The 18771-nt window shown below is 47.8% G+C and overlaps 1 protein-coding gene across 1 annotated transcript in view; it reads right to left on the bottom strand.

The window, feature by feature from the left end:
• LOC138355572 (carbonic anhydrase-related protein 10-like) overlaps positions 1–18771 on the bottom strand; it is a 53930-nt gene that overhangs the window by 26011 nt on the left and 9148 nt on the right. Inside the window, exons 4-6 of the mRNA XM_069310869.1 lie at positions 6173–6268; positions 3231–3297; positions 197–351 (exon numbers count right to left, since the gene is read on the bottom strand). Of these exons, the coding sequence (XP_069166970.1) occupies positions 197–351; positions 3231–3297; positions 6173–6268 (318 nt within the window). The remainder of the gene's footprint in view (positions 1–196; positions 352–3230; positions 3298–6172; positions 6269–18771) is intronic.

Genomic DNA, 18771 nt, shown 5'->3' with positions numbered 1-18771 from the left:
GATGGGCCGGGGGAAAGGAATGGTGCCCCAACCACTTGGACGGTCAGGGATTGAACGCCGATCTGCATGAAGCGAGACCGTCGCTCTACCGTCCAGCCCAAGTGGTTGGGTGCACCACGAGAGAGTCGTTCTTGGCTGGGGGTGACCTCCCCGGACCAGTGGGTCTCCCTCGCCTCCTCCCGGCGGCAGGACTCACCATGGCAACGTTGATGTAGAGAGGCTTGTTGGGTATGATCCAGGTGACGGTCTCGTGGCAGGCAGGCTCGGTGAGGGAGCCCTCGTAGGTGAGGTAGTGCTCCGTGGACGGCAGCAACCCGCTCACCACCAGCGACGCCGCCGTCACCGACGACCCTGCAGGAGGGACACCTCGTCAGGGGAAGGAGGGGGAGGAGGTTATTGGTGGACAGATCGGGTGTAGGTGAAGGTGAGTCCAGAGGGGTGACTTGAGTAATAGACTCAAGAAACACACTAAGGAACTCTGGCTCAATTCACAGTTCAGAATTGACATTCGACACGTTTTCAGATTTATGCACTAAAATAAATAATGGTAACCAAATACATGTTCGAGAGTGTTTCTGTATCGTGATCCATCAAGTACTAAATAACAAAGGTAGACGATTACAGTTTTATGCACTGGACCACTGAGTGAGTTTCTCTCAGTCCCAACACTCTAGCCACCTCCATCTAAAGCCCACAAGTAATCCAGCTGGGATATTGCCACCGTAGAGCAAGCAGCTGCGGTGTCTAGATGCTGCAACAACCTCTTGCAAGACTCCTCCCCTCACAGCAGTGGCAGCTCTCCATGCGGGTGACTTCCTATTAGCAACCCCCATGTCATTATCTGGCAGCACTGACCCTCGAAATTGCAATGTCTCTTTGTCTTGCTGCCATAATTCACACCGGATATAAATGTATTTGTGGTGAATATGGTGAGCATGACCTGCTCCTCCAAAAAACAGGGTACTGGCACTCAAGGCACAGTGAAGTTAATGGCATTAGTAAGAGGAGTATTACCACGGCTGGGTATCCAGCAGAGACAGAGCCCCATTACCTAAAGTTCTGCAACTCTGCCAATACTGGTGCTATAAAGTCATAACGGTTTGGCACTTTCTCCTGGTAGTGCCTTACCTCAACCAATGCTGCAGGTTGTCTAGATGTTATCACAGTGCACCTATGGAAGGAAGGAAGACAGTTGGCGCGGGACTACAGGTAAACGTCAGGCTTGGCCCACACCTACACTTACATTAGTGATGTACATCAGGATGATACTGCCATCCACAGGGTTTCCGGCAAGTTCCGTGAATACAGAGAACTGGATCTTCAGTACAATTTTGTCCCCATTTATTCATGGAAGCGAGAAGACATCCTAGCGGTGCCAGCCTCCCCTTCCAGCACCCCAGCGTGGCAACATAGAGGGAAAAAGCACTCATGATTTCTGTCAGATGAATCTAATAACCTTGAGGCTCGCGACAGCCTGTGGCAATGAGTTTTATACCGTCTGTGTAACCAGTGTTGAGTAATAAAGTTGAAGAAGAAGGGGGTGCTAGGAGTAGATGACCTACGAGAACACGTCACAGCCCCACAAGGCCTCCCCGTGTGCACCGTACCCACTTCTTCGAGGCTAAGGGACCCGACAAACACTGGTCGGGTGTTAGAGGGTGGGTATGGGTGGAGAGGAGGAAGGCAGCAAATAATGTGATGGATGTGACAATGAGGCCGTGTTACAGTGTGGCCTGAGATGGCCAGTGACTCCACGACACACTGATGTAGTGTGTTGGTGGTGAAGAGCAGGGGAGGAGGGGCTGACAGTAGAGGTGAACAATGTGATGGTGATAGTAGAGGTGAACAGTGTGATGGTGAGAGTAGAGGTGAACAATGTGATGGTGAGAGTAGAGGTAAAAATGAGGTTTTGTGCGGAGGTGTAGAAGAGAGTTGACCGAAAATATTAGACTGAAGGTGACGGGTGAGGGGGGTGAGGTTGAAGGTGAGGGATGAAGGTGAAGGTGAGGGGTGAGGGTGAGGGTGAAGGTGAGGGGTGAAGGTGAGGGGTGAGGGTGAAGGTGAGGGGTGAGGGTGAGGGTGAAAGTGAGCAGGGAAGTGAGAGGTGGAGGCTTGCGGTCCACACTGGCTGAGCCTGACGGTGAGAAATGGTAATTTTTCTGTCATGTGAGAAGATTTTCTTGTAAATTAGGAAAGAAAAATTAATGCTTTCTAGGAGTGAGAGACACAGCAGTCCTCCTCACCTGGGAGTGAGAGAAACAGCAGTTCTCCTCACCTGGGAGTGAGAGAAACATCAGTCCTCCTCACCTGGGAGTGAGAGAAACATCAGTCCTCCTCACCTGGGAGTGAGAGAAACATCAGTCCTCCTCACCTGGGAGTGAGAGAAACAGCAGTCCTCCTCACCTGGGAGTGAGAGAAACACACCTAAAACTTGTGTCTGTATTGTCTGAGGGGTTACATATATAGACAATCTGGAGCCCAGATTATGTTAATACGCTCACAGTGTAGGGCCATGAAACTCATGGTAAAACACAAAGGAATTTCTGAAGAAAAACAGATTGTGTGTGTGTATGTGTGTGTGTGTGTGTGTGTGCGCTCTCACCTAGTTGTGCTTGCGCGGAGGTTGAGCTTCGGCTTTTTGGCCCCGGGAGCTTCTTAACTGTCAATCTACTGGTGTACAGGTTCCTGGGCTGTGTGTGCAGTGGGGGTGTGGGGGGGGGGAGGTGAGAGACGACCGGGGGGGGGGAGGAGGTGAGAGACGACCGGGGGGGGGAGGAGGTGAGAGACGACGGGGGGGGGGGGAGGAGGTGAGAGACGACCGGGGGGGGGAGGTGAGAGACGACGGGGGGGGGGGAGGTCAGGGGAGGTCAACGGGGGTCATCAATTACTGACAGTTTGTTGCGACTGACAACTTTTGCAGCTCCCGCCATGCTAACCGCCACTAAACATTTTCAGAGACTTCCACATCCCACGGTCAAGTTGTGGTAGCCACCAGCCACAGGGGCCACACCAGCCACAAGGCCCACCACAGCCTCCAGCCACAAGGGCCCACCACAGCCACCTGCCACAGGGGCCACCACAGCTACCAGCCACAAGGCCCACCACAGCCACCAGCCACAGGGGCCACCACAGCTACCAGCCACAAGGGCCCACCACAGCCACCAGCCACAGGGGCCACCACAGCTACCAGCCACAAGGCCCACCACAGGACCTCCGAGTGAAGGACTCACCGCCGTAGGTGATGGTGTCAAGTCCCTCCAGCAGGACCCGCAGCTCCGGGGACATCCTCTCACCGACCTGTGGGAGAGACAGCATTAGTCACACGCCAAGTGCCCTCCTCGTCAGTCCTCTCACCAGACCACACAGCTCCCTGGCTACCCTGGAGCGAGCCCGCGACGCCCGCACACGCCCACGGCCGCCCACACACGCCCGCGGCCACCCACACACGCCCACGGTCCGCCCACACACGCCCGCGGCCACCCACACACGCCCACGGTCCGCCCACACACGCCCGCGGCCACCCACACACGCCCACGGCCCGCCAACACACGCCCGCGACGCCCCGCCAGGAACTTCAGTAATCCGTATATAATCACCTCTTTTCTAGTTGTTACGTGAGGAAGTTATCATTTATAATTTACCACTAACACCAGGTGAGGCCAGGTTACAGCGGACACCTGCCTACTGTGGTCAGCCATCTCTCCTCATTTCACGCGAAGGACACAAGTACTTATTGTCCCTCCAACCAATCACGGTTCAGGAGTCTGCTTCTTCCCTCGACGTCACACAACCACACAACCAATCACAGTTCAGGAACCTGCTTCTTCCCACGACGTCATACAACCTCACAACCAATCACGGTTCAGGAGCCAGCTTCTTCCCTCGACGTCATACAACCACACAACCAATCACAGTTCAGGAGCCAGCTTCTTCCCTCGACGTCACACAACCTCACAACCAATCACAGTTCAGGAGCCAGCTTCTTCCCTCGACGTCATACAACCACACAACCAATCACAGTTCAGGAACCTGCTTCTTCCCTCGACGTCACACAACCCCACAACCAATCACAGTTCAGGAGCCTGCTTCTTCCCTCGACGTCATACAACCACACAACCAATCACAGTTCAGGAGCCAGCTTCTTCCCTCGACGTCACACAACCTCACAACCAATCACAGTTCAGGAGCCAGCTTCTTCCCTCGACGTCATACAACCACACAACCAATCACAGTTCAGGAACCTGCTTCTTCCCTCGACGTCACACAACCCCACAACCAATCACAGTTCAGGAGCCTGCTTCTTCCCTCGACGTCATACAACCACACAACCAATCACAGTTCAGGCGCCAACCTGTTCCCTCGACGTCACACACTCAAGCAGCCAATCAAAATGCCACATCTATCATAATGACATAAGAATCTTAAACGCCCAACTGCTGCTCTTGACGTCACACTGCCTGACATCCGCCAACAATATACAGTTTCTTATCGACGGTGACGGCCCCCATACCGGGCGGAGAAAGGGGGGCCCCCTGTAGGAAGGAGACGGAGGGCCCCCTGTAGGAAGGAGACGGAGGGCCCCCTGTAGGAAGGAGACGGAGGGCCCCCTGTAGGAAGGAGACGGAGGGCCCCCTGTAGGAAGGAGACGGAGGGCCCCCTGTAGGAAGGAGACGGAGGGCCCCCTGTAGGAAGGAGACGGAGGGCCCCCTCTAGAAAGGAGACAGAGGGCCCCCACTTTAGGAAGGAGAGAGAGGGCCCCCACTTTAGGAAGGAGAGAGAGGGCCCTTTTTTAGGAAGGAGATAGAGGGCCCCCACTTTAGGAAGGAGACAGAGGGCCCCCACAGACTTCCTATGCGCCGTTTACCGAGTCAGAAATATCAGGAGGATTATGAATGCCATCACAGTATTGGGGCGGAGCGCGCGGGAAGGCAATATCCTGACCCGGGGCGGCGGGGTGTCTCTCTCTCTCCCTCTCTCTCTTGCCCTTCTCCAGTGCATAAAAGATGAGGCTGGTGTCGCCTTGCCCATTGTACCGGGGGGGGGAGCAACGACCTTTATCAGCCAGTGAACTGGGCTACTTGTTCCTGCAAGAGCTTTAGCTCCTGGATCCCCACCTTTCAGCCACCCGCCACAGGGGCCTGTTACTCCCTCGGCAATCTACTGCACGAATTTTCGATCGTTTTGCGTTGTTTCGAACTGTGGCGTTGATAATGTTGTTGTTGTTTAAGATTCGCTACTCTAGAACAATACGTTCCAGTAGCACGGGCTATGGTGAGCCCGTAACGTTGATAATGGGTTGAGTTGGCTTTAACTACGTCCCCTGCCTCTCAACTCACCTGTTGTTAATCAACTCACCTGGGGGTAATCAACTCACCTGTTGTTAATCAATTCACCTGGTGGTAATCAACTCACCTGGTGGTAATCAACTCACCTGGTGTTAATTAACTCACCTGGTGGTAATCAACTCACCTGGTGTTAATCAACTCACCTGGGGGTAATCAACTCACCTGTTGTTAATCAATTCACCTGGTGGTAATCAACTCACCTGGTGTTAATTAACTCACCTGGTGGTAATCAACTCACCTGGTGTTAATTAACTCACCTGGTGGTAATCAACTCACCTGTTGTTAATCAACTCACCTGGTGGTAATTAACTCACCTGGTGGTAATCAACTCACCTGTTGTTAATCAACTCATCTGTTGTTAATCAACTCACCTGTTGTTAATCAACTCACCTGGTGTTAATCAACTCACCTGTTGTTAATCAACTCATCTGTTGTTAATCAACTCACCTGTTGTTAATCAACTCACTTGGTGTCAATCAACTCACCTTCTGTCAATCAACTCACCTGTTGTTAATCAACTCACCTGTTGTTAATCAACTCATCTGTTGTTAATCAACTCACCTGCTGTCAATCAACTCACCTGTTGTTAATCAACTCACCTGTTGTTAATCAACTCACTTGGTGTCAATCAACTCACCTGCTGTCAATCAACTCACTTGGTGTCAATCAACTCACCTGCTGTCAATCAACTCACTTGGTGTCAATCAACTCACCTGCTGTCAATCAACTCACCTGGTGTTAATCAACTCACCTGGTGTTAATTAACTCACCTGGTGGTAATCAACTCACCTGGTGTTAATTAACTCACCTGGTGGTAATCAACTCACCTGTATTAGGAGAGCGATCCCCACCACACCGTACACCTGGGCTGAGGCCTGGCTGAAGTTACGATAGAGCTGCGAGTTGTAGCCGTAGAGCTGGAGCTGTGGGGGGAGAAGGGGGGGGGGTGAGGTTATTGTAGGTGCGTAATTACCTAAGTGTTGTTACCTAGGCGTAGTTACAGGATGGGAGCTACGCTCGTGGTGTCCCGTCTTCCCAGTACTCTTTGTCATATAACGCTTTGAAACTACTGACGGTCTTGGCCTCCACCACCTTCTCACCTAACTTGTTCCAACCGTCTATCACTCTGATTGTGAAAGTGAATTTTTGTATATTTCTTCGGGAACTTTGTGTGTGAGAGAGAGAGAGAGAGAGAGAGAGAGAGAGAGAGAGAGAGAGAGAGAGAGAGAGAGAGAGAGAGAGAGAGAGAGAGAGAGAGAGAGAGAGAGAGAGAGACAGACCATTCCTGCCCCCCCCCCGTTCCATCCCAAATCCTTATCCTGACCCCTTCCCAGTGCTATATAGTCGTAATGACTTGGCGCTTTCCCCCCATGATAGTTCCCTTCCCTACTCCCCAAACGAACTAAGACATTCTCATCAAACATAAACACACACACACACACACACACACACACGGTTGAGAGGCAGGACCAAAGAGCCACAGCTCAACCCTCCCCCCCCCTACAAGTACAACTAGGTGAGTACACCCCCCCCCCCCGCGCACAAACACAAACAAAAACCTTCACCAGAGAAGCACAATGCCCCAACACCAGCCCAACAATACACCACCGGCACCCAGCCTCCACAAGGACAAGAAGAGACTAGACAAACAGAATACATGCATGGGAATGGCCCGTTGGCTCAGAGGCACTGCAGATGGCAGCACCCGTCGTGGCGCAGAGCGACGCAGGGCGATGTAGAGCGACGCAGGGCGATGTAGAGCGACGCAGAGCGACACAGAGCCATGCAAACCGACGCAGAGCGACACAGAGCCATGCAAACCGACGCAGAGCGACACAGAGCCATGCAAACCGACGCAGAGCGACACAGAGCCATGCAGAGCGACGCAAAGCGACACAGAGCCATGCAAACCGACGCAGAGCGACACAGAGCCATGCAAACCGACGCAGAGCGACACAGAGCCATGCAGAGCGACGCAGAGCGACGCAGAGCGATGCGCACCATGTTCTTTGAACACCAAGGAGACCCAAATCGCTTTAACCTTTTGCCTAAGACAAACTTAAGAGCTCTAATCCACAAGCGCTCGTCTTGAATCATCAACAAGAGTAGTAAAGGTAGTTTTTAAAACAATATTTGTTATGGCGAAGAAATAGTTGATGTGAGTGGACGATATCACATATATGTTATCTAGGGTGTAGAGCAGGTGTTATGTAGGGATGTGGAGCTGGTGTTATCTAGGATGTGGAGCAGGTGTTATCTAGGGTGTGGAGCTGGTGTTATCTAGGGTGAGGAGCTGGTGTTATCTAGGGTGTGGAGCACGTGTTATCTAGGGTGGGGAGCTGGTGTTATCTAGGATGTGGAGCAGGTGTTATCTAGGGTGTGGAGCTGGTGTTATCTAGGGTGAGGAGCTGGTGTTATCTAGGGTGTGGAGCACGTGTTATCTAGGGTGGGGAGCTGGTGTTATCTAGGATGTGGAGCAGGTGTTATCTAGGGTGTGGAGCTGGTGTTATCTAGGGTGAGGAGCTGGTGTTATCTAGGGTGTGGAGCACGTGTTATCTAGGGTGGGGAGCTGGTGTTATCTAGGATGTGGAGCAGGTGTTATCTAGGGTGGGGAGCTGGTGTTATCTAGGATGTGGAGCAGGTGTTATCTAGGGTGTGGAGCTGGTGTTATCTAGGGTGAGGAGCTGGTGTTATCTAGGGGTGTGGAGTTGGTGTTATCTAGGGTGGGGAGCACGTGTTATCTAGGGTCATTTAGATATCACAGCTCAAGGATACTGTACCTTTCAATGCTACACTGCCAGCTCTGACTTACGCCGCCAGCACCTGCTATCTTCTACCCACCAGGTAATTCCCCCAATTGACGGTGAAGCAGGATACCGCCAATTAGGCATAAACCCCGAAAATGGATCCCCAGTTATCAGGAAAGGAGGGATAAGATTTACGTTAAGTGTGGAATTAAATCAAAGTACAAAGGGATTATCTGAGGTATTAAATAACTGCTTGCAGGCTTGTACAAAGGGATTATCTGAGGTATTAAATAACTGCTTGCAGGCTTGTACAAAGGGATTATCTGAGGTATTAAATAACTGCTTGCAGGCTTGTACAAAGGGATTATCTGAGGTATTAAATAACTGCTTGCAGGCTTGTACAAAGGGATTATCTGAGGTATTAAATAACTGCTTGCAGGCTTGTACAAAGGGATTATCTGAGATATTAAATAACTGCTTGCAGGCTTGTACAAAGGGATTATCTGAGGTATTAAATAACTGCTTGCAGGCTTGTACAAAGGGATTATCTGAGGTATTAAATAACTGCTTGCAGGCTTGTACAAAGGGATTATCTGAGGTATTAAATAACTGCTTGCAGGCTTGTACAAAGGGATTATCTGAGGTATTAAATAACTGCTTGCAGGCTTGTACAAAGGGATTATCTGAGGTATTAAATAACTGCTTGCAGGCTTGTACAAAGGGATTATCTGAGGTATTAAATAACTGCTTGCAGGCTTGTACAAAGGGATTATCTGAGGTATTAAATAACTGCTTGCAGGCTTGCAGAGGTGGTAGTCCCAAACATGGGGGCTTGAACCCTGCAAGAACGTAAAATAAACGTTGGGGGAAATTCTACTAAACGCCTTAAATTCTAAACAAAATTTATGAAATCAAAGATTATCAAAGAAAATAAAAAAATAAGCCGCCCTATCTGAGCACTTCCTAACTGAATATTTTCCTAACTGAGGCAATTGGTAATTGACTACAAGAAATAATGTGGATTCTAGACTGTAATAACTCAGATTGATTGATGAAGATTAAGCCACCCAAAAGGTGGCACGGGCATGAAATGCCCGTAAGTGGTGGCCCTTTTGAGCCATTACCAGTATCAAGAGCTGATACTGGAGATCAGTGGAGGTGCGACTGCACCCTGCGTGACGAGAGATGTCTCCCGTGATAACTCAGACTAAACAATAACCTTAAGTACCACAGCCAGGCCTAGATGTTCAGCCCTGCCTCTGGAGAGATGTTGACCCCAAGACGTCTCAACCCACACTGACCTCGTGTAAGGCTGACCCCCCTAGCTCAGTTGCCAAATTAATCTTTGAAGGAGATTACTAACTTAAAATCCTGTATTCGTCACTGAAGGTGATTTATTATTCCAAAATAATTGGGAATTATCTAGATGATGGATCCAGGTTAATTACAATATTGAATAGCACTTGCATTTCACTAATTTACATGAATTAATAAGCAAGACTGGGAGGTACTTATTTACCAAGTACGAGATATTTCTTACATATGTTCATATTCTTACTGACGTCAAATGCTTCTTTTATAACACACGAGACTCATTCTTTATTCTCAATTGACGTTAATTTGAACATAAGTACTTAACCCACGCTTGATTATTCCTACTAATTCTTTAATACCTGAATTATTCTCCTAGTTTGATGCCTCGACACAGGATCCGAGTGGCGCTGCAGTTTTCTACACATGAGTTCCAATTCCTTGGGGAAGGGCTGACCCAAGCCTCCCAGTCAGGCCTCTACCAACTAACTCCAGATTTCTATAAAAGATGTATCCTCCTTTCTAGTGAGAAATTGAAATTGAAATTGAAATAAGTTTATTGAGGTAAAATACACACAAAGGGATGAGGTAGCTCAAGCTATTCTCACCCCGTTCAGTACAACGTGTTAATATATACATATACACACATCACAAATAAACATATTACCAAACATTCTGAGAGGTAAAAATATACATTTCCTCCCTCACAAGGAGTATGGTATCAGACGTACACACAAATACTTTTATGACCTTGGTATACTGTATAGACAATTTGCAAGACACCTGCAGATAATTCAACAAAATATTACAATCTTGGTGCAAAATTCTTATATCTCTCAAGAATATCATCAACCTTTCCGTTGTGACACATCCAGGCTATTTGTTCAGGAACAGTCCTTATCTCAGTGTTTCTATATACACTAATCAACGGACAATCAAGAATATAATGGGCAAGGGTGTGAGACCTTAACATACCACATAGTTTACACTTCGTGTCATTACCATGAACATCTATCCCATATTCCCAGTAATATTTGTACCCAAGCCTGAGCCGCATGTACACAGAGTCACTCCAAGCATTTCTCCTTTTACCATAAGTGAAATGGGTGTTTTGACTCACATACATGTAGTGTTGCATGGTTTGACTACTCTCATACATTATCTCTCTCCTCTCCACTCCCGCCTGTGCCTGAATATTTCTGATTTTGCTTCTTATTTGTCTCATTGTGAATTCACATTCAATGTCAACTTGTGGTTTTGATGTGGCACGTTTGGCCAAGTCATCCGCCACCTCGTTGAGCACTATTCCAACATGAGATGGAATCCACATGAATTTCACACTATAACCTTTCAGCTGTATCTCAGTTATTCTTCTCTTACAGTCCTCCACTATAGACATGAAGACTGGGTTTCTACTGTTTAAGGACTCCAGTGCTCCTCGGCTATCGACAAATACAAAAACATTTTTGTCGTCATGACGTACTTCCTCCAAACACGCCAGAATGGCCTGCAGTTCAGCTTGTGTGGATGATATATAATTACTAAGCCGGAGTTCAATTATCCTGTCCACAGTCCCAAACTCCGTATAATCCCTTATTAGGACACCACACCCTGCCCTGCCATCCTCCGCCACCGACCCGTCGCAATATACATGTAAACTGTTGCCTCTTGGTAACCGAGATATCATGCTTCCATACAAACACCGTAATTGTCCCGGTTCATGATGAATCTTTTTCACCTTGAGGGGTACAATTTCGACGTCTATTTTCTGTACTTTCCAGGGAGCAGACATATTACACTTTCGAGAGGGTTTACAGCAGTCAAGTACGTCGTATTCCCTGAGGTCATGAGCTAATCCTCTCGTATAGCGAGTCTCCCTCAGTTTCCTGGAAGTGTGTACGTCACTCAAGCAGGTCTGAACGCTCTCAAACAGCTTATCCCCTCCTTTTCTCCGCATGAAACGAATAGATACTCTAGTGTTAATGTCACGGACTCTATCACACACACTCTGTAAATTTAATTCCATTCTCATTATTTCAATCATTGCATTTCTTTGACATCCAAGAATAATCCTCATAGCCTCGTTCTGTATCAGCTCTATTTTTTGAATTCTGCCTTGGCCTGTGTAAGACAATACGGGTGCTGCGTAGTCTATCAGGGATCGAACAGTGCTTATGTATAGCATCCGCAAGATAGGTACCCCAACACCTTTACCAGAAAAAGCCAGTGCTTTTAGAGGATGCAGACGGGCTTTACATAAGGTGCTGATATGATTTATTTCAGCATTTTTACTCTCACATGTGTATCCAACATACATGCCCAGATACTTGTACTTCTGTACACGGCTCAGTTCCACACCATTTAGAGTAAGTGTTATATTTCTTCGTTTCCTATACTCGTATTTGGTTTTATCTGCATTTATAACTAAGCCTAACTTGTGACAGGTTGTACCAAGTATGTTAAGAGCATCTTGAATTTTGTTCCCAGAAGTGCCTTGTATAAGAATGTCATCAGCATATATGATCGTCGTGACCCCTGGAGGATACATCTCTGATGCTAATCTGTTCATTAATACATTGAATAAGGTGGGACTTAATACTCCCCCTTGTGGGGTACCTAACTGAAACCTCCGTTCCTCAGACATGTATCCCTGGTAATACACCTGACCTTTTCTGCCTTGCAGGTAATCCCTTATCCAGTGTAGCAATCTCCCTGTTATTCCCAGATTGGCTAATTCGTATAAGATTACTTCCCCATTGGCTTTATCAAACGCCCCTTGTAGATCAACAAAAACTCTACAATTGTCATCCACATTAGACAAACACTTTAAGAGACAATCCGCAGTACTTTTGCCTTTGATAAAACCAAAGAGATTATTGGACATGTTATCACCTACAAGGTAGAGTAGCCTATTTAACAAAATCCTTTCCATCATTTTACAAAAGCAGGATATTAAGGAGACAGGTCTGTAGCCTCCGTTTGACTTAGGGATAGGAATGATGACAGCCTCTTTCCATTTTCTTGGTAACTTTCCCTCTCTATAACTCATATTAAACAAATCAAGTAAGGGATTAGGTTTCATACCGGCTAAATAATTAAGTATGTCATACGTTACTCCATCTTTTCCCGGAGCAGTGGAGCTGCCACTTTTTATAGCATCCAGTAGCTCATCGTGGGTTATCTCAGTGCATGCTATAGATCTTGTATTTAAGGCACATAAAGTTACTCCATTTCTAATATTTTCCCATGACTCAATGGTGACTCTCGTGTCTGCAGGTAAGGACTCCATACCAGCAGCACTTGCCCATTTATCTACTAACTCATTAGCAACTTTCCCTGGATCTGAGTGAGCAATGAATTTAGTCTTACAACCCCTGACTTTATTTACTGCTCTCCATATGTCTTTAAGGTTCTTAGTATTACCAATGGCCTGAGCAAAGTCTTGCCAGTATCTGTCCCGCGCCTCCTTCCTCACCTGACTGCATTCCCTAGCCACTTCCAACACTGTATTTTTCTCTTCATCCCTCATTCCATTTTTTAACCATGCTTTATGCGCACCCCGTAGCATTCTCTCCCATCCCTTGACTTGCTGATCATTGGAATATTTAAATTTCTTAGGTCCGTGCGTCTTGCTTCCCCTGCCCCCGTTATTTTCCCTCTGTACTAATTTCTCTATGTTCTCGACCATGTCCTCGTAAAAACTATCAACGCAGAGCGGCGTGTAATGTTGATACCAATCTCCCATATTTTGAATAAAATAATTTTTCATATCTTTCTTAATATTTAGCCTTTTCCTTTGAAAGTGGACTTGTTTTTTCCCCAGTGGTAATTCAACGTTCAAGGCAAAGTGGTCACTAAGTAGTTCCCGAACAACCCGAGCCTCCCCCATAATCCCCTGAGAGTTTAAAACGCAGGCATAGTCAAGCCGTCCTCCCCTGATGTGAGTTGGTTCATTGTTTCCCAAGAGACAGGTATCTGGATGATCTTGTAGAAACTGTAACCACTTGACCCCATTAGTATTAATACTACCCACTGTCCCAAGGCTTGTGTGCCGAGCATTAAGGTCCCCAATGACCAGTGAAGGATTAGTATAAATGCAGTCAGGTAAATAGTTAGCGTCGAAGCAGTTCCTGGATACATACAAATTAACTACAATAAATTCCCCTTCCCTTAATGATAATTTAACACAAACACTCTCTATACCTTGCGTTTTTGATGGCGGTTCTACTAACTCTGCTGGTATGGAGTTCTTAACATAAATCGACGTGCCTCTGATGTTATTTGCAGCGAAGAGGTGAAACCCTTTATAGCCATTTAATTTCAATAATCCTTCATTCCTATCCCCTGTCTCCTGGAGAGCTACAACATCAATATCATTTCCCATCACATAACAATGAACATCTGTAACCCTGTTTCTCAAACCATTAACATTCCATGACAACACTTTCAGTCTAGGGTGATCCATTATTAATCAATTCATTGCCTAAGTCATCCCCAATAAGTTCACTAAATGATAGCCATACCTTGTATAACATCTCCCACCTCCTCCCAAGTTCACCAGTAAAAGCGACATTGCGATTCTCAAGAGATTTTTTCAGCCCTGAGATGTCCATTATTGGCCCAAATGATTCCTTCATTTTATGTGTAATTATAGGGTTCTTCCTTTCACTACGACTACCATCATTCACACACACTTCACTTTCCTTCATTTCATCACTCAATATTTCATTTTTGTCCTCAACCACTATATCCTGACTATCCTTCACCGTTTTGTGATTTTCCTTGACCTCCTGAACGTTTAATTTAGCCTCGATGGACTCGATTCTCTGCCCCAGATTTTGGAGGAACTCACCAACTTTTTTAAGTTCAGCCCACACTTCCTTGACCATATTATTATGACCCTCTCTCTGAGCCACAGTAGCCACTTCACTCACCGTTACACTGTCACTGCCGGAGTCCTGAGTGGTGGCGTGGCTGCTTGTTGCTGGAGCCTGCCTAAGTAAAGGTGACTCCGTTACCCACGCATTCGTCCGGTTCACTGGCACTGTTTGGGGCAGACTGTTTTGCTGTGCTCCCGGTGTCTGGGTAAGAGCTCTTGCTTGCTCTGTAACATTCACCGGCCGGAGAACAGCCATACTCGGCCTCTTGCTACACACAGCCGAGCTCGCATTGTGAACACCTCCACAGTTGCAGCATCTGGGAACTATTTTCTCACCCAGATTCAGTCTGTTTCTACACACAGTAGAGAGGTGAGACTTTCCGCAGAAACGACATCGTGGATCATTTTGACATCTCCAGGATTTATGCCCCCATCTGCAGCATTTCAGGCATATTATGGGCTCTTCCACATACTTTGCTACATGCCTGTAGCCAGCCCCGGTGATGAACACTTTTTCGGGTACGTCACCTCTCACTAGAGCCACCACCTGACTCCTAGCTTCACCTTTAATAAGGTGACGCTTGGCCCACACAAATCGTTGGTCGTCGAGTATAAACTCGGGGTCCAGAATCTGAGGGTATTTATAGATAATTACCTTCGTCAGCTTCTCGTTCCCCTCCGGTATTTCCATAAGAATTCCATCGTATCCTTGCTGGGTAAGATACTCCACTGCCTCCATAGAACCTACCGTTAAGTAAGGTCACCTACCGTTAAGTAAGGTCTGTTTACACCTTCCTTCAGCAGGGGCTCGAACTTGCGGTGTTCTCTTCCGAGTTTGACGGTCCACAGCAGCTTCTGATGATAGGCCAGCGTGCATGAGGCAGGGAAGAGAAGCCTCCATCTCCGCTGATCCTCACCTTCCTGACATCGTTCCGTCCGTTTGTCTGCATCAGTCTCGGCGTCGTTCTTCATTCTTTTATCGTTTCCGTTAAGTGTATTACTGTCCACACTACGCCTTGCCTCCTGTCTTCTTCGTTTCTTCTTATTCCTTGTCAGAACTTCTAGATACTCGCCCTCCTCGTCTGACTGGCTGCTTTCAGGGTCCATGTTAATAACGCCGTGAGAAGTAGCCATGTCTTCTGGTGACTGAGTCTCCATCTCAGTACCCAGCATGGGGGGAGGGGGGGGGGGGGGAAGGTGCGGAGCAGGTATCTTGACCCGACCGCGTGAACTGTGAGCGTTCTAGTGAGCGTTTCATGTTAGATGTATGGTCTTACTATCTTAATAGTTCTGCTGTTACACTGGTGTTATCTAGGGTGGGGAGCTGGTGTTATCTAGGGTGGGGAGCAGGTGTTATCTAGGGTGGGGAGCTGGTGTTATCTAGGGTGGGGAGCTGGTGTTATCTAGGGTGGGGAGCTGGTGTTATCTAGGGTGGGGAGCTGGTGTTATCAAGGGTATGGAGCAGGTGTTATCTAGGGTAGGGAACTGGTGTTATCTAGGGTGGGGAGCTGGTGTTATCTAAAGTGGGGAGCTGGTGTTATCTAGGGTGGGGAGCTGGTGTTATCTAGGGTGGGGAGCTGGTGTTATCTAGGGTGGGGAGCTGGTGTTATCTAGGGTGGGGAGCTGGTGTTATCTAAGGTGGGGAGCAGGTGTTATCTAGGGTGTGGTGCAGGTGTTATCTAAGGAAGGGCAAGGAGCTGGTGTTATCTAGGGGAGGGTGTGGGTGTGGGTGGGTGGGTGGGGGGGGGGGGGGGGTGGAGGGTGTTCAGGGTTCTCCCAGAGGCTAGATTAGCTGTAGAGTTTATATATGTGTATTTAGAGTCTATTTCGTAAAGGGATTCGGACTTCAATTACCCAGTTCCCAGCTGAATGATATATGTCTCCACTCCCACAGTCTCTCTCCCACAGTCTCTCCCACTCACCTCCCACCCCCCCCCACGCCAAGCTGGCCCTCATTATAAACCCTAATTTGCATACAGATAACTTTCATCTCGTTAGAGTCACCTTCATCAGTAGGCAGCAAGGTCATTTTCACCTTTATGTCATGTTCCACATTCCTCATTTTCACGGTATGATTTTAGTGTTGCTCAATGTCACTCTTTGATTGATATATAGTTTGGGCTCTTGTGAGGTCATGTCATATTCATAGTCACCTTCACCGTCAGGACACTTTCAACATGTCACATTCACCGTCGCTCTCAATTCAGAGCTTGGGCCTCGCGGACAAAGGGCCCTGACGGCTGAGTGGACAGCGCGCGGGATTCGTAGTCCTGAGGTTTCGGGTTCGATCCCCGGCGGAGGCGGAAACAAATGGGCAGAGTTACTTTCTCCCCTGATGGCCCCCCTGTTCACCTAGCAGTAAATAGGTACCTGGGAGTTAGACAGCTGCTACGGGTTGCTTCCTGGGGGTGTGTGTGTAACAAAAAAGGAGACCTGGTCGAGGACCGGGCCGCGGAGACGCTAAGCCCCGAAATCACCTCAAGATAAACTAATGATACTGTGTGGTCTTAGTCCCAGATCTTAAAGTCTCCCCCCCCCCCCCCCCGGCAGCCTTGCCCAGAAATGGGATTCCATTTTCTGTGGACATATCAGTTTGGGGTTGTTTTTCAGAAACAACTGTTTTCGACTTGTTGCTAGGGGGGGGGGGGTGTAAATTGTTATCGTGCTGTTGTTGTTGTTAACGGGGCTCGACTCTCACCACGTTCAGTACACGTCACGATTGTTTCACTGGAGGTAACTTTCATCGCGTGAACATTACACTCACGTGTGTGTGTGTGTGTGTGTGTGTGTGTGTGTGTGTGTGTGTGTGTGTGTGTGTGTGTGTGTGTGTGTGTGTGTGTGTGTGTAATTACCTAAGTAATTACTGTGTGTGTGTGTATGTGTATGTGTAATTACCTAAGTAATTACTGTGTGTGTGTGTGTGTGTGTGTGTGTAATTACCTAAGTAATTACTGTGTGTGTGTGTGTGTGTGTGTAATTACCTAAGTAATTACTGTGTGTGTGTGTGTGTGTGTGTGTGTGTGTGTGTGTGTGTGTGTGTGTGTGTGTGTGTGTGTAATTACCTAAGTAATTACTGTGTGTGTGTGTGTGTGTGTGTGTGTGTGTGTGTGTGTGTGTGTGTGTGTGTGTATACTCACCTATTTGTACTCACCTATTTGTGCTTGCGGGGGTTGAGCTTTGGCTCTTTGGTCCCGCCTCTCAACTGTCAATCAACTGGTGTACAGATTCCTGAGCCAACTGGGCTCTATCGTATCTACATTTAAAACTGTGTATGGAGTCAGCCTCCACCACATCACTGCCTAATGCATTCCATCCGTTAACTACTCTGACACTGAAAAAGTTCCTTCTAACGTCTCTGTGGCTCATGTGGGTACTCAGTTTCCACCTGTGTCCCCTTGTTCGCGTCCCACCAGTGTTGAATAGTTTATCCTTGTTTACCCAGTCGATTCCTCTGAGGATTTTGTAGGTTGTGATCATGTCTCCCCTTACTCTTCTGTCTTCCAGTGTCGTAAGGTGCATTTCCCGCAGCCTTTCCTCGTAACTCATGCCTCTTAGTTCTGGGACTAGTCTAGTGGCATACCTTTGGACTTTTTCCAGCTTCGTCTTGTGCTTGACAAGGTACGGGCTCCATGCTGGGGCCGCATACTCCAGGATTGGTGTGTGTGTGTGTGTGTGTGTGTAATTACCTAAGTAATTACTGTGTGTGTATGTGTGTGTGTGTGTGTGTGTGTGTGTAATTACCTAAGTAATTACTGTGTGTGTGTATGTGTGTGTATGTGTGTGTGTGTGTGTGTGTGTTTACTAGTTGTGTTTTTGCGGGGGTTGAGCTTTGCTCTTTCGGCCCGCCTCTCAACTGTCAATCAACTGTTTACTAACTACTTTTTTTTTTTTTTTTTTTTTCCCACACACCACACACACACACACCCCAGGAAGCAGCCCGTGACAGCTGACTAACTCCCAGGTACCTATTTACTGCTAGGTAACAGGGGCACTTAGGGTGAAAGAAACTTTGCCCATTTGTTTCTGCCTCGTGCGGGAATCGAACCCGCGCCACAGAATTACGAGTCCTGCGCGCTATCCACCAGGCTACGAGGCCCGTAGTGTGTGTGTGTGTGTGTGTGTGTGTGTGTGTGTGTGTGTGTGTGTGTGTGTGTGTGTGTGTGTGTGTGTGTGTGTGTGTGTGTGTGTGTGTGTACTCACTTAGTTGGGCTTGCGGGGGTTGAGTTTTGGCTGTTTGGTCCCGCCTCTCAACTGTCAATCAACTGGTGTACAGATTCCTGAGCCTACTGGGCTCTATCATATCTACATTTGAAACTGTGTATGGAGTCAGCCTCCACCACATCACTGCCTAATGCATTCCATCTGTTAACTACTCTGACACTGAAAAAGTTCTTTCTAACGTCCCTGTGGCTCATGTGGGTATTCAGTTTCCACCTGTGTCCCCTTGTTCGCGTACCACCCGTGTTAAACAGCTTATCCTTATCTACCC

Source organism: Procambarus clarkii, chromosome 6 (assembly GCF_040958095.1).
Source record: "Procambarus clarkii isolate CNS0578487 chromosome 6, FALCON_Pclarkii_2.0, whole genome shotgun sequence".
Taxonomy (NCBI): domain Eukaryota; kingdom Metazoa; phylum Arthropoda; class Malacostraca; order Decapoda; family Cambaridae; genus Procambarus; species Procambarus clarkii.
This window is presented reverse-complemented; position numbering and strand designations above follow the sequence as displayed.